A 16870-nucleotide genomic window follows, 5' to 3' on the forward strand; every position below is an offset into this window, starting at 1 on the left:
ATGGCTGTTCAGCTTTGTTGTCAACACCCCACCTGTCCGTGTTACATCACTGCTTCCCTGGCCCGCCTTGGGCCTGCAGTTAACTGCTGGGATGTGGCCAGCAGCGCCGTTAGACTGTCGCACTTTCTCAGGAAGCGTCTTTCTCTTCTGATGTGGAGTATCTAAGTCAGGGCTTCAACTGGGCCCTGGAAACTTGGTCGCCTGAGCACAAGGGACAAGGGTTTTCCCATTATTTTTTTGCTGATGTCTCTAGCCTCCGTTGCCTGTTGTATCTTCTATGCAAAAGGTCCCACTTCCACCATGTATTTACTAGAAACCAGGCTTATACCTGAAAAAGACAAGGTTAAGCTTAATCACGTACTCATCATTTCATTATTAGGGCATTGTACTGTCATGTCTTATTTCTGTGGCCGAGATACCCTTTTACTTCTTGACTGATTAAGGAGGATTATTTGGGGATCATGGATCTAGTGTGAACTGGTATTATTTAGTGGGGGAAAAATCTCTATTAGGAAGCGGGGTTTTTGTTGTTGTTGTTGTTGTTTTTCTTTTTGGGTTGGAGCAATAGCACAGCAGTAGGCTGTTCGCCTTGCACACGGCCGAAAAAATGTCTATTAGGAAGCGGGTTTTTTTTTCCCTTTTTTTGCTGTTTTTTTTTTTTTTCTTTTTGCATTGGAGCGATAGCACAGCAGTAGGGCATTTGCCTTGCACGTGGCCAACCCGGCTGACCTGGGTTCGATTCCTCTACCTCTCTCGGAGAGCCTGGCAATACCGAGAGTATCTTGCCTGCACGGCAAAGCCTGCAAGCTACCCATGACACATCTGATATGCCAAACACAGTAACAACAGGTCTCACAATGGAGATGTTACTAGGCCTGCTTGAGCAAATTGATGAACAATGGGAGGACAGTGCTACAGTGACTTTAGGGTCACACTCAGCAAGGCACAGGGGGTAATTCTTGGCTTTGCACTCAGAAATTTCCCCTGGTAGTGCTTGGGGGACCACATGGGATGCTGGGAATCGAATCCGGGTTGGCACATGCAAAGCAAATACCCTAACCACTGTACTTTCACTCCAGCCTAGGAAGTGGGGATTTTTAAAAAAATAATTTATTTATTTATTGAATCACCGTGGGAAAAGTTACAGAGCTTTCGGGTTTAGGTCTCAGTCATGTAAATATCAAACACATTTCCCTTTACCAATACTTATTTTTTATCATGAAGAACCCCAATATAACCCCACCTCCCACCCCTCCCAATGCCTGTGAGGCAGATGAATTCTAGTTAACACTCTATCTCACTCTATCTACTTTGACTAGATTCATTGTTTCAATAAAAGATGCACCATTATTATTTAGAGTTTACGACCCCCCTCCCCCCCCCCCCCCCCCAAATCAGACATGCTGAAAAAGCGTTGTGAAATGGTTTGCTTTCTACAGCTGGGTTTTAAGAATTAAATGATGTCGCGGCCGCACGGTTTTGGATTTCTGCTATTTTACTTATTAACCCTGGAAGTATTTCTATTAAAAGTTAGATAGTTAAGAGATTGGTTTCTGCGCTCTGGAGTCGTGGCCGTGCTGGAGAGCCGCTCGTGGGGGGCAACTGGTGACCTCGGTCGGGCGTGAAGGATGGACTGGAACGCCCCCCTTCCCATGAGGTCCCTGCTGCCCGAAGTGGGGATTTTTGATGTTTGTTTTTTTGGAGGGGGTGGTACACTCAGCTGTGTTCTGTGAGGTCCTCCTGGCTCTGAGCTCAGGGATCACTCCTTGGAAGCCTTGGAAACCATATGGAGTGTTGAGGATGAATCCCGCGTCCACTGTGTGCAAGGCAAGTTTGTTCCAGCCCAGAATTTTGTTTCTGACCAGGAAGAACTTAGAATGTTCACATCCATGGCTCTGAATGGCTCGTGTACGAAATTGTAGGATACGTGGATGGAAGGCACTTAACTTGACTTTATGCTGTAAAAATGATTAGGAAAGTTTGACTTAGGTATTCAGAATTTGGACTTAGATGTTCAGAATCGACGAGCAGTCATAAATGATACCAGCTTTATGTTTTATAAGTGTATTTGGATTTCAGAGTATTGCTTTATCCCTCTAAAGGACTTCTCTCTATGGAATATTTTTGTTCTTTGTTCTCGAGAAGTCTGTCTTTGCAATTGACACGTGAGCATAAAATACTTATATGTTTCCTTATTTTTCTCCATAACTGTCACATTATCAGTGAAGTACCTACCCATCATGGTGAGATGATTATTCTTACTTTGACTAAATTGAAATAGAGAAGGTTTTATGTTTGCCTGGCGCCTTCTTAATCTTTTTTTTTCCTTAAATTTTTATTAGTGAAACACCATGAGGTACAGTTGTAGACTTACAAATTTTTATACAACGATCGAATACCCATTCCTCCACCAGTGCCCAGTCTCCACCATCACCAGTTCCAGTATCCCTCCCACCCCCTTTCCCCCTATCCCACCCTACCACTGTGGCAGAGCATTCCCTTTTTAAATCGAATATACATTGCAATTCACCATTTTCTTGGCTTTGTAAAAACACTTGATTTTTGTTTGGGTGCCTTCGTTTTAATATTAAAACAGGCAGGTGGGATGTATTGTTGGAAGTGTAATCCAGTTCATTTTGGATTCTGGGCACCTGTAATAGTTGTCTTCTTACACGTGAGTACTTTCTGATGTGGGTTTATGACAAAAGAAATTCTCTTTTACGGAGTAGTTTGAAGGGTAGGCCCTACCTGGAACCCTGACAGGTAGAGGGATCTGCTCTAGAATAGGACAGAGGATTAGACTCATTTTGGAATTTCAGAAACTGCATCATGGTTTCTTTCATGAGTATTGTTCACATGGAGCACTGGGGCATGGGTGTCCCAGGTATAACAGGGAACTTAGGTGTCTAAGGGGAGTTCCAAGGACTGTGGATGTTGTCTTTATTACTCGTTAAATGTTGGCGTGCTTGTGTTGCTTTTCTGATTTGCTGCAGGCTTAGCTGCGTGATGAGTACAAAGTTCTTTAGTGTCTCCAAGGGTTAATTCTTCAGTGTCTAAAAGAGGGTGGATCACCTCTTGCTCTCTCAAACTCCAGGGACGCTCTTGCTCTTCAGCAAACCTCCATGAGTCTCTGAGACCTTTTGCCCTAATAGGCTTAAACCTGTCTGTAGTTAGTACCTCAACTGCAGCTTCCACGTTTATGCATTGTGGGACCTGGGGCATCCTAAAGTCACTTATTCAAAGCTTTAGTTTGTTTCCTAGAAAATAAAATAGTCTCTCCATTAAAACTACTGTTCCTATTGCGAGCTGGTAGCTGGCGAATGCATTTGAGGTATGATCAGTGCTTTGCACTGTTTGCGGGTATAGAGGACACTTGTGAACGAGTGTGAATAGTAATCGTGTTAGTCTTCCTTCTGATAGCCCTATAGCCTGTAGTACTCTAGCACTGTCCTCCCGTTGTTCATCAATTTGCTCCAGCAGGCACCAGTAATGTCTCCATTGTGAGATTTGTTGTTATTGTGTTTGGCATATCGAATATGCCACAGGGAGCTTGCTAGGCTCTGCCATGTGGGCGGGATACCCTCGGTAGCTTGCTGGGCTCTCCGAGAGGGACAGAGGAATCAAACCCGGGTTGGATGCATGCAAGGCAAACGCCCTACCTACTGTGCTGTCAGTCTCCCCTCTGATAGCCCCATAACCTATACTTCCAGGAAATCTTAGATCACTCCCTGTTTTCAACCCCAGGGTGATGCTTGTCTCACTGGAACTCTCCTCTCTTGCAGCGCTGACAGAAGGCTACGCGGACACCTTGCACGAGAACAGACACGGGAGCTCGGCTCAGGTTCGAAGGCGTAAGGCCTCAGGTGACCCATACTGGGCTTACTCGGGTGAGTTGACTCTTCAGGATCACACAAGGCCAGTTAACAACCCATTAAACTCACTGTAAACCACACTTAGACTCACTCTCACCCCTGACAAAGGATGTGATGTTTGTTCACATCCTTTGTACTTCACTGAAAGTTGAGATATTTGAGTCTGTTTTTTCCTCAAGGTTGTTAAGTACCTTAATTTATTTCTCCCACCTGTTTTCTCAGCCTGGTTTTTCCCCTCAATTTGCATTTATTTCAGAACTTTCCTTGTTAATGAGTTATTGTGCCAAACTAGTAATTTTCCAAAGACACCACCTTTTTCATTTTGGGCTTTTCAGGTTGCAGTAATTTGTGAAAGCAGAAAATACAAAACAAATCTCAAGCTGCCAATTGTCTACTAAATATTATAATACTTCACAATATCAAAATGATCTATTATATGCTGTTAGAGAAATGCAAAATTATTTTCAGATCAAATCTTGTTAGTTGACTATAGTTCAACCCTTTAATCTTTGGCTCTCTGTACACCTTTTCATTTTTCATTTCTATTGTTCGTTTTTCAGACAGTGAAGAGAAAGGACAGTGTCATAAATATATGGCATATTTTATTGGAAATAATTTTCATGTCTTGTGTGTGTGTATGGTGGGGGTGGTTGGGCCACACGGACTGTATTAAGGACTTACTCTTAGTTCTGTGCTCTGGGATCACTCCTGGCAGTGCTAGGGGTAATCATACGTGGTGCTATGTATCTAATTCGGGTTGGCCGCATGCAAGACAAGCAACCTACCTGCTGTACTCTCTCTCTAGCCCCGATTTTCTTGTTTTCTATTTATTTGCCTCCCAAGTAGTGCTCAGGGGCCCAAATGCTACTCCTGGTAGTTTTTGGCTAGTTGGGCCACTGTTGTTCAGTGCAAGGACCAAAGAAGGTGGTGCTACTTGGGTCTTGTGGTGCTAGGATGGCCCACCCTGGCATAAATTGGAGGCTACAAAGCCATACCTAATGCTGCAGTTTGTGTGATGCTGGCGATCTCACTGGTGTTGGGCACATGTGAAGCTTAACCCTGGTGCTATCTCCTATCTCCATTTTCTTACCCTTCAAAGAGGAAAAAACACAAAGATCTTGAAGAAAATACAGACCTTTCTAGACTCTGTTTGCAAAAACTTCCCCTAATGTGATAGATGGATTGTTATTTCTAAAAGGGGTCTGGATGCTCACAATAATATGGAAAATATATTGTAGCTAATTAACGAGAAGTGCTTGAAGAAGATAGACCACTTTAGAAATTACTTTGGCACTGAGTAATTCAAATCCTTTGTATAAAAAGGCTTGGAGACATGGGTATTAGTCTTAATAATAAATCTGTATATTATGCAATATTGTTGCAAATAGAATGGAAGGTATTATTTTCATAATGCTCTGGTTTTAAATCCTGAATTTTCTTCTGCAAATCCTGTTAAATTTATGTCAGTATAAAATTTATAGGCCTGATCTTTAATTACACCTTATCTATTGGCTTTTTTGCATCCTTTTGTCTATTGATAAATCTCCTGCCCCTACAGGGAGAATAGCCTATCTGTTTTGTTTTGCAAGGAACAGATAGTGATTCTGAAGTCTTCCATCACACCCAGTTCCTTGTGATTAGAATTACCTAATTAGTGCCTTTTTGTAAGTATTTCTGATAAATGAAGGAAATCGAGGGATGAAGGCCAAAACTTTATATATACATATATATATACACACACACACACACACACACACATATATGTATAAAAGCATCTTGCATCTTGCCAATAAACTCAAAGAAAATTTATCATTTTGTACTCTGTGGTTCCTTATTAGTTAGAAGAGGCATAAAGTGGACTGCTATTTACAGTTCATCAATTTAGAATAATAATGCTATTATTCAGGATATTGGAAGCTGTATCCCATCAGCATCTTCAGTGACAAGTGGTCGTGGAAAAATACAAGGCCTTTTTCTGTTCTTCCTTGAGAACTGCCCTGTGAATGTTGCCATTTTTGTGAAGGAGCTTTAGTTGTTTCAGTAACTATGATCAACTTAACGGAGTCTCTTGTATTTGGAGGGATTGTGGAGTGCATTGTGTCTGGACATACGGAGTCGAACTTTTGGTGGCATTAAGCATTGACGGACCTTTCTGTAAACATCCAGATGAATATGTTCACTAGCCTTCACAGGGCATGTGGTCCCTGTTGCAACCTCTCATCTCTCCCTTTGTAGGACAAAACACTGTTGTGGAAATGGGAATAGACTAATGAGATCTAGTAAGAAGTTTACTTATGAGCCCTGAAATTTGAATTTTGCATAATTTTCATGTGTCAAGAAAGATACCTCTTTTCAGCCCACCTCTCCTCCCCCACACTTACAAATGGAGAAAATATTCTCATTTCAGAGACTAATAGTACCATTCCTGGCTCCTTAGATGAGGTGTTTAGGCTACATAGTTTGTTTCAGTTCTGCTCTGTTCTGTTTTGGGTTTTATTAGTTTTTATTTGGAATCAGATTAGCTATCTAAGATTTTTTTCCTTAAATATATGGACTGATTTGGCAGCACTAGTGAAACCACTTGCTAGGCATAATGTGAAACTTACAGAAGAAGAAATGAATGAGAAAATTAACTGTTGATTTTAAATGTTACTCTAATGCCTGAGTTGTCATTTCTTCTGAAAATTCCTTGGTATTGGTGGTGGTTTTGTGTCTGAGTCCTAGAAAATCTGGTTCTCCTCCTGAAGAAACATGGGATCATCAGAGAAACTTCTTAATGAAAGGGCAGGAAGTTGTTGCTTCTTTCAGTACTAAAATCAGCATCTTAAAACTTCATCAAGTTTTATACAAGACTCTTTCCTATCGGTGTAAACTCTTTTTAACAGGTGTACCTGTTGCTGGAAAAACGAGACTTCCAAGAGAAAGACTTGTAGTGGAAAATGCTTATAATTTAACAAAAGTAGTATGCATGCTATTTCTGAAAATTGCTTCAATTTAAATCTCATTCCATTTATATATTGATTTGTCATCTTTTTTTTTCTCTTAAGGAATGCCCTTGGTGCCTTGAGTGTATGTTACATGAGAATATGACTTTTGAAATTTATCAATAGACCGTGATTCAAAGGTTTAATTTCTTAATGTCTTAATGATATTGGGTCCATCTGTAAAATGGGCATAATATTTCTTCCCTTACAGAATTGCCATGAAGGTAAAAATGAGAAAAATTTAATAAATTTCTGGTCTAGAGAATCTATTATTTCTTGCTATTTAAAAAAATCACTTTTTTAAAAAAAATTTGCTGTTGATTTTTCACAATTATAAGTGGATAGTTATAGCTAACAGAGGTTCTTGGGACAGTTTCAATTTTCACTACCAAAAAAGTGAAGCAACCTCAGTGCTTTTGGTCAAGAATTGCACTGTTTTGAAGGGACTGAACACTAGCAAACAATTTTCAAGTTTAGGTCTAGACCAATTACCCACTTATCATGTGTCTTATGACTACAAAATTTCATCAGGGACCCAGTCATGTCACACCATTCCTTTGAGTGCTTATGTTGAGTAGTTGTTAGAGTGTTTGATGGAAGTCTAGAATATTGTAATTTGGCTCTCTTATTAAAAAGGTTTGCCTTTTCTGTAATTCTGAGTCTTTGAGTAAATGTTAAGATATTAACCTTATGCATAAACAATTCTGGAAGATGTTTTTGGGGAGGGACAGGTTCCTTATATTACTTTTCCCCCTAGGAATAATTTAAGCAGGTTTCTGTTTTGGATTTCTAGTGATTCTGGCAGTCCTGCAAAAGCCCCAGAGAGGTGAATGAATGGGATGTACTGCAGGAGATGGATTTAGGGGGTGAGAGGGCATTAGTGATTCTGAGATCTCTGGGTTCCTTGTACTTCTCATCAGTTGCTTTTGTGTGGGTAGAGTCTGGTGAACGAAGCTGAGCAGGTTATGTCAGGAGCATCCCACTCCTTTTTACTGAGGAAAGTAATCGTGACAGTTGTTGGTGTAGCTTTTGACTTGAAGACTAACAAAGCTATTTCTGTTTCATTGCATCACCTTGGTTACTGAATACATCTTGTTTATGTTAGCAGCATTTAAGAACTTGGCTTTGGAAAGCTTACCAAACAATGCTCTTGTACACACCTATAGGGGATTTTCTAAGGAGGAGTTGGAGTTAATGTTTTTCTAATCTAGTCACATTGTGATCATCTGAACACTGGTTGTCTTGCTGGTTCCTAATTTTTTTACTGTATAATGGGAGATCGTGATAACTTTGTTCGTAAGAATATGAATAGGGGATAAGAAGTGGAACACTAAGATACTGTTATTGTCAATGTTTAATAACGACTGGAATTTCAAGATTGCTTTAAATCTTTGGATTTATTTTCATTATTCCAAGTTTAAGGGAAAAAGGGGGAAATTCTTTTGATATTTCACACAGAATTATGCTTGAGAAAGAGGTAGTTTAATATTTCTCATTGAAAATATCAAAGCAATTTGTTTTCTGTTCATCTCACTTGGCTAGATACAGATATTTTTCTGTGCTATTTGAGGTGATGACAGCTCATGAAATTTAGAGTTCGCCCAGTACTTCTGTAATAAAGAAGCACGTGCTATGTGGGTCATCATTGTAGCGAAGTGAAATGAGAAACAAATCTGGAGCAATTTCAAATGGAAATTTGAGGCATTTTTATAAAGTTACCTTTTTTTTTTTTTCCCCTCCTACACCTCAAACTCTTAGAGAAAAACAGGTTGTGTTTTTTTCTTCTATTTTAATCTACTGTTTTTGGTTTTTGTACATCTAAAGACATGTACATCTCATGTTCCTTTTATGTAGATAAAAACATTGATTTTTTTTTTAATAAAAAGGGCGCATTGTCACTCATAAGAAATCCAAAGCTAGATTTGTAATAGTCAAAAAGTTCACTTTGAGAAGTGTCTGGTATGGCTCGGGATAAAGGTCGAGCAGAGTTATTCAAAGAGCAATTCCTGCCTGACTGTAGATAGGGCTGAGTCATCCAAGGTCCTTTCTAATTGTCAACAGTATTGTTGAATTATTCAGCTATGAATGGGCATAAAACATTCCTGAGGTTGACTTTGAAGATTGTATAAAATGTATACAATGTGAGCACCTGGTATAATTTTTGGCCTCTGGAATGGAATAGGTATTTTTAGGTTCTTAATTATATGCTACCTCATTATACTATTCATAAGCATCTCATTTTGTAGCTGTGCTTTTTTTCTTGGGGGGTGAAGGGGGAGCATGCCTAATTTCTCCAGCTAAATGTAGAATCCTTGAGTATGAGGGCTGTAACTTCCTTGATCAAGCTTTTGCTAGATCATTTCATTTTGTCTATTTTAATGCACATTTTTTTAAGTGGGTAAATGGATGATAGACAAATAAGTTTGAAGCCAGAGCTAATGTTTGGGAACTCACTTTGGGGGTATCTTACCATAAAATCCAGGTAAATAAATGGGTGGTTTATAAAAGGCTTCACTGTTGGATTCTTTTAAGTAATAAGATCCCCTGGTGAACTTAAGATGTAATTAAATTCCTAAAATAACACTCCATGTCTATTTTAAATTATATACATGTGTATGGGAAAGCAAAAATATATATGCCCACAGAAGTCTGCTTTTGTCACTAAAAGAATGGAAGGCACTGTAGAACGTCAAAGATTAATGTTAATATTGTTGTTTTGTTTGCCCTTCTCCTAAACCCTTCTACAAAAGTGTCGTGAGGGAATCATTTTCCAGAAACAATTTATTTGCGATACAGACCTTTTGATCTGCTTGAACCATATCTTTGGGGAGAGTAATCTGCCTTCTAAATCCCAGCTCTCAAAGGCTCACCCCAGGACTGGGATTGTGACTCAGTGGTAGACTGCATGCTTTGCCATATATGAAGCCCTGGGTTCCAGCCCTGACGTCAAAAATAAATACACCACCCACCCACCCCCAACAATTACTTAGGTCTTAACTGAACTTTTTCTTTAAATTCTCTGTCTCTCCTTTATTAGTTAATTTCTAGGTTCTCATTAATTTCTTTGCAGTTTTTAAGCAGGAGTTATTTATGTCTTTCTTCAAGTCACTTAGAAATTTCATGACCTGGGTTTGTGCAGTGATGGGAGGGGCCATGCTTCTCAGATTTCCTTTTGCCACCGTCTTGCCTTTAAGGAACGGCATGTGAAATGCCTAGAAATTTGAAATGATCCATTGGTGATGGGGAATTGGAAGTAGTTCAGTACAATCAGAGCATATTGGGGGGTAGAGAAAGTTAAGGGAATAGTTGAGAGCAGAGGAACCATGGTCTTACAATAAGGTGCCTACTGGTAATGATTGAAAGTCTTCATAGGATTTTGCTCTGAAGTTCTGTTGGCTATTGACAAAGTTGGTTTTATAATTGAGTGGAGCTGGTGGTTGTGCTGCAGAAAAGAGGACAGGATGAAAAATACTACAGTTTCTACTATCGTGGATTTGAGTTAAAGAAGAGACTGTGGGGATTCATTAAGGTGGTACAAGAGAGAGAAAGCAAAGTGAATTGTTGATCCTCCAAGAAGTTTGACAGTGGCATTGTATTTAATTAAAAGTGAATAAATGATGAATATTGGGTTTGTTGTAAAGAGAAGACATTTAACTTTGAATCTGGTGAATATGTGATGTAGTTTTTAGTTCATATCTTCAATACACTTTAAGCTCTGTTTCTGAGTTGAAACTTTCCCTATAAATTTTGTGTTCCTCTGCTCCTACTTAAATATTTTGAAATAGTAGGGCCTTAAGGTAGGAAGTATATTGAAGAGCAAACTATCTTCTTTTAAGTCCTCTTTTTCTTACACTTGATCTATGATTACAAGGATGGATAGAGTGAGAACAAACACATATGGTCATATACTAATCAGGACTTTATGTATAAAAAAGAAAAATGTGTTGCCATATGCCTAAGAAACCTTGAGCATTTTTCAAATTTTGGCTCTTTGACTTTTTCCCCCTCTCCACTATTTGAAAGAAATTGTTACAGCCGATGGTTGGAGTGGGTGGGGACGGAGAGAGGGAGAGAGAGTGTCCATAATGGGCTGAGGTTATTCTTTGTGTGCTGTGGTTTAATCCCTGGGACTGCATAATCCCTGATCATCATTGGGAGTGACTCTCCACCCCCCTTCCCCCCCCCCCCCCACACACACACACACATGCACACATACACCAAATGGAATTGGGACCAGTAGCCTGCAAGCACCACTAGGTGTGATCCAAAATTCAAACAAACAGTAATCAAAGAAACACATTTTATCACATCTTCCTTTGCTCTTAACAAAAATAAACCTCGCTGTTTGGGTTGGGGAGATGTCTCCCAGGTCTGGAGTGCATGCTTCACTTGCAGGAGTTCTTGTTTCAGCTCCTTATAGTTCCCTAAGCACATCTTTGGGATTAGCCCATGGGCACCACAGAGTGTGGCCTGAAAGCTAAAAGAAAATTTATTTTTAAAATTATTAATTTTGCTATTTTAAAATAAGAATGAATTTAATTTTCTTAAGTTTCCTGCCTCTTCTCTTTGGGGTTGATTCACAGTATTTGTAAAGTTAGTGGGCGCTTACATATAAAAGTCACTGTCACTGTCACTGTCCTCCTGTTGTTCATCGATTTGCTTGAGCGGGCCCAGTAACATCTCCATTGTGACACTTGTTACTGTGTTTTTGGCATATCAAATATGACACGGGTAGCTTGCCAGGCTTTGCTGTGTGGGCGAGATACTCTCAGTAGCTTGCCGGGCTCTCCGAGTGGGATGGAGGAATCGAACCTGGGTTGGCCAGGGCTGCCATGTGCGAGGCAAACGCCCTACCCACTGTGCTATCTCTCCAACCCAGCAAATTCCCTGGAGTTCTTGTGAGCCTTGGCAAAGCATTAAGGAAGATGAGATAATGCTTTAGTGTTGTATTGTTATCAAATGTTATACATTAGTGTTAATTGTGCATAGTGTCAGGTTGAGAATTTGAATTTTTAACAGGCTCTGAAGTTAGTAGGTTTTTTTAATTAAGAGTTTAGGGAGGGATTTTTGAGCAATATCTGAAACGTTAATTATTTATCAGTGGTCTTTGATCCAACATTTGTCCTTCCGGAGATTTGCTTTTTATAAACATTTATCCACATTATGAACAGGGCATTGTATTTAGCACCTAATGACAGTCATTAGGGACTTTTGTAATTATAGCACACTCATGAGGACATGCTTACTAAACTTGCACCAAAAATGAAACCGGGTAAGCCACAAGATATATTAGGTTATTATGGATAATAAAGTCCACTAATGAGTAAACTGAGAAATCTGAAGACTTAAATCCAGTAGTTGTAGTTCTTTTTGAGAAAAGTCATATTTCCCTTTCTACTTTTTTTTTTATCATTGAATTAAATACAGAATTTTTCAATTTATAGATCTATACATTCATAATACTTTTAGCTTAATGCTTTTATGTTAGGGTGGATGTTGGATTCAGATGATTTTCTATGTTGCAATATTGAAGGGAGAGAAAGGGCAGGAAAGAAGACTAAAAGGTAAGGCAGAGAGGTGCAAAGGCCTCTTCTGTTCTTTCATAGGTGGCATTTGAATTTTTTAGATGAAACATTTTTACTGACTTATCACATTTACGAAATGCTGATATGAGCCATGTGAAATTTAATGAACTGATATTGACTTACTTTGAAAATGAACATCAAGATTTATTGAGCCAAAGCAGTAAATATTGACTGAGGGAGAGATAAGTTCAATATCTGCTTTGAAATAACATAAATCTTAATATTCAGTATTCTATAAATTTAATGGGCTATAGAAGGCATGGAGAGAGTTATCTATTAGTATATATTTTTCATATCTACAATGGATAAAGTTAAACATCTTTCTTCCTTGTAAATTTGAAATGATGTTCTCTTTTTTTCACACTATCTTTTTGGAGGTAGAGGTAAGGGTAGTGTTAGTGAATTGACATAATTAATATTAAAGTTTAAAGAAGAATTTTGTAGTTTCTATGCTTAATAATCGAATGATTTGCATGTGCTATGTGATTTGCTTAGAACCTTCCCCCTTTTTTCTAAATAAAATGTACTTATTTTACTTTTTTTCATAAAATCTACTATCTGACAAAGTACAACAGGGTAGCATTTCTTTTTTACTCTTTGATATGCTTAAATGATGTTGCAGAATTTTTTTTGCAAATATTTTAATATGTTATGGTAATCTTTTATTAGCCTTTCTTTGACGAAATTACTCTGAATTTGCTTCTCGTGCCAAGGATTGAACCCAGGACTATCTGTGGCCTGCATTCTACCATTGAGTTGCATTACTTTGTTCTTTGGTGAAATTTTTAAGTTGAATTACGTTCTTCCCTATCAATTTTTTTTTAAGTGGGGTGGACTTTGTAGCAGGTAATGTTTAACTGGATTGTGACTTTTTAGTATTAATAATAGTATTAGAATCAGCAATATGCACTTAAAGTTTACATTTCGATTTAAATTCAGAACCAAATCCTGTTCACAAGGTTAAGTGTAATCTTGTACCTGAACAAAATGTACAAGTGTATTATGTATAGTCTTGTTGCTTGTACTGTTATTTTATTTTATTTTGAGTATTATTTTGGTCTGTGGACAGTGTTAGGTGACAGTTTCTGTTTTCAGTGCTTCATTTAGTGGTCTTAAAATGAATATCATTTCTGTTTTTTAATTGTCTCCCTGATCCTCTTAGATACCCATATAGCCTTCAGGGTAGTTTAACTTTTTGGTTGTGTTTCTTCATGTAAAAACTTAATCTCTCCAGTACTTTATCTTAAATCTTTTTTCCCCTCCCTCTACTTTCTTTATTCAATTTTAGAACTTTCTTAGGCCTTCAAGCTCCTATCATTTATCTTAAATCTTAATCTCTATTATGTGATCAATACCTTATGTAGCTTAGAAAGCAGAAAACTGGTATGTTTGTATTGCTAAACTCTGTCTTATTGAGAAATGCTTTCTAAAAGAATTTTAGGAATCCTGTTATTGATGTTGTTGTTATTGTTATTATTATTTGTTTTTTTTTTTTTTTTGACCACTCTTGGCAACTACCCTGGGGATTAAACCTGAGTGCAAGGCAAGGGCCCTACTTGCTGTACTATATCATTCTGGCCCCTAATATTTAATAATATATTAGTACATAATAAATTCTCTTTTATTTGAGAAATATATTGAATATATGGATAAAACTTGACTAAAAATGACATAGTCATTTTCTTCTTGAGTTCTTTATCTGGGAGAGACTGACAAGTTGGTGTCAATAGATCTTAGTAGTAGTTCCTTTTAGAAGACATACATCTCCTAAAACAGTAGGACTAGAATTCCCATATAGCCCAGCAATAATACCACCTATCCATATAATACAGACATTAATTTGAAAGTATTTATGCACATCTATGTTTATTGCCACCCTTAATATAATAGCTAAGATACAAAAACAACTCAAACACCCTACTGCAGAAGAATGGATCAAGGAACTGATCCACTATATATATATATATATATATATATATATATATATATATATACACACACACACATGTATATATATATACACACACACATATACATATGTATACATATATATTGTGTGTATATAAATACACACAAAAAATGGAGTTCATTGTAGCTCTAAGAAAGAGCAAATGATATAAGTTGTAGCAACATGGATGGAACTAGAAGATATCATGCTCGGTGAAAGAACAAGACAGATACAGAATGATCCCACTCGTATGTATGTGGACTTAAATAACAAGGCATCAGCCAAGGGCCAAAGCCCCACCCAGAGGAGAACTGATCAACACATTTGAGTTGGTGGTGAGGGGGGTGGCGTATCGAAAGGAAAGAGTGTTGAGGTCCTTGTGTGAGGGAGGTGGGTATACTGGTGAAGAATGTGGTAGCACTGTAGCACCGTCTTCCCATTGTTCATCAATTTGGTCTAGCGGGCACTGGTAACATCTCCATTGTGAGACTTGTTGTTACTGTTTTTTTGCAAATTGAATACACCACAGGGAGCTTGCCAGGCTCTGCCGTGCGGGCAGGATACTCGGTAGTTTGCCGACCTCTCTGAGAGGGACAGAGGAATTGAACCCGGGTCGGGGCATGCAAGGCAAACACCCTACCCGCTGTGCTATTGGAATTTTACACATATGGGAAACCACCAATAACAGTATTGTAAATCAGAGAACCTCAATCAAAAAAAATTTAAAAATAAATAAATAAGACACATCTTGTCTAGAGTCTTCATTTCGAAGAGAATTCTAGAATTTGATCTTGGGACGTTCATTATTTTCCAAATACTATTCATATCTGGTAGCCTGTGTTGCTTTTCCATTTTAGTGTATTATGGTTCCTATTAAATTATATATTTAAGATGTTATAAAAAGTGATTGCTTCAGCAAAAGTTTTGACTTGATTGTACAGCTGGCAACCCAATATGGCAAAATAACATCTTTTTTAGAAGATGTTACTGGAAAGATTGAAAAGCCTCTAATTTTATGTCATATACAATGTCTGTGATGTGAAAAATCTGACGTTTTCCTAAATTCACTTAAAAATTAAGGGAACCATTTTGAGGGCTAATTTAAAAAAAAAAGAAAAGGTGAGTCATTTAGTGTTCTGGTTTGGAACTGTAACTTAGAGTATTTTAAGTCTTAAAATACACACCGGCCTATTATTTTCCCTTCATTTCTTTCTTTTCTTTTTTAAGGGATTCCTCTTTATTTTTTATTTTATTTTTTTGCTTTTGGGGTTACATCCAGCGATGCTCAGGGGTTACCCTGGCTCTGCACTTGGGAATTACTCTTGGCAGTGCTTAGGGAACCATCTGGGATGCTGGGGATCCAACTCAGGTCGGCTGCGTGCAAAGCAAATGCACCCACTGTACTATCGCTTTCCTCTGTCTCTGCCCCATCTTCATTTCTAATCCAGCTACTCTTCCAGATTCGGGGTTCTCTGTGATTCAAGAATTCCTTAGTGTCCTTCCTATTCCCTCCCATCCATTGTAACTCGTTATTGCTTCAGATTTGTTAAATGTTGTAAATGTCACCCCTGTATTTGGGTGTGGGGGAATTTCAAAGGCTGGGTTTCAGAGTTTGTTGGCAGTATTTTAACATTTGCATCGTGCCTTGAGGTGGCCCCTTAACTCATTTGGTTAACTTTCCTGTCTTCCATAGACCTAGGAACTATTTGATCCAGTCGATCCAAATTCTCTGTGATGGCCATTCCTTGGGAGAAAAAACAAGCTCCTCATAAAGCTGTGTGAGAATTTGCTACTCCCAAAGGTATCTTTAGTTTAGTTTAGTTGCTCTGCCCCAATTATTGTTGGCCTCTTTCCCCCTGCAATATTTTTCTCTTTCCACCCTTCCCCCTTAGTTGCAAGTGTTAGGACAATATTCTTTCTTTTAGCAGGCTGTGCATGCCATTAGAATCTTAGATATTGGTTGTTCACTGAGAAATTTTAGCAGAAAATGAATTAAGAGCCTGTCTTAGTCTGTGGAACTATTACCTGCAAAGCTGAGAGAAGACATTTGCAGTGTAAGTCTTCTGCTTCTGGGGCTCCATTGGATAACGGGAGGTATTTATGAAGTACAGCATCCATACTCTCCTCATGGAAGCAATTCTGGCACTTTCTGAGGTCCTGTGGCTTTTATATTCTTACACCTTTCCCTAATGAGCTGTCTTTTAATATCCTCTCCTGTAAGGATTGCCCTTTTCTCTCACATCCACTAGTGTGTGAAAGGTAAGTTTCAGCACTTAGCAGGCTGGACCACGTGCCAGCGCTGCTGGAGAGGCCCACTCAGAATTGGCGTCCTTTGTCGAGTACTTGCTCCTGACTGGCAGTAATACCAGGATTTATTTTTCAAACTCTGTAGAACTTAGTTTATTTCTAGGCACATGTTTGAAGATAAGGATTTTTAAATTTAAAATTTTTGAATTAAAAAATATTTACATTAATTATTTT

The 16870-nt window shown here is 38.4% G+C and overlaps 1 protein-coding gene across 3 annotated transcripts in view; it reads left to right on the forward strand.

The window, feature by feature from the left end:
* Nucleotides 1-16870, forward strand: part of PTPRG (protein tyrosine phosphatase receptor type G) — an 822933-nt gene that overhangs the window by 206541 nt on the left and 599522 nt on the right. For all 3 annotated transcript variants that reach the window (XM_056129040.1, XM_056129043.1, XM_056129042.1), the window contains exon 2: nucleotides 3783-3887. In XM_056129040.1, coding sequence (XP_055985015.1) covers nucleotides 3783-3887 — 105 coding nt within the window. The remainder of the gene's footprint in view (nucleotides 1-3782; nucleotides 3888-16870) is intronic.

This window comes from Sorex fumeus, unplaced genomic scaffold, assembly GCF_029834395.1.
Source record: "Sorex fumeus unplaced genomic scaffold, SorFum_2.1 ptg000072l, whole genome shotgun sequence".
NCBI classification, from domain to species: Eukaryota; Metazoa; Chordata; class Mammalia; order Eulipotyphla; family Soricidae; genus Sorex; species Sorex fumeus.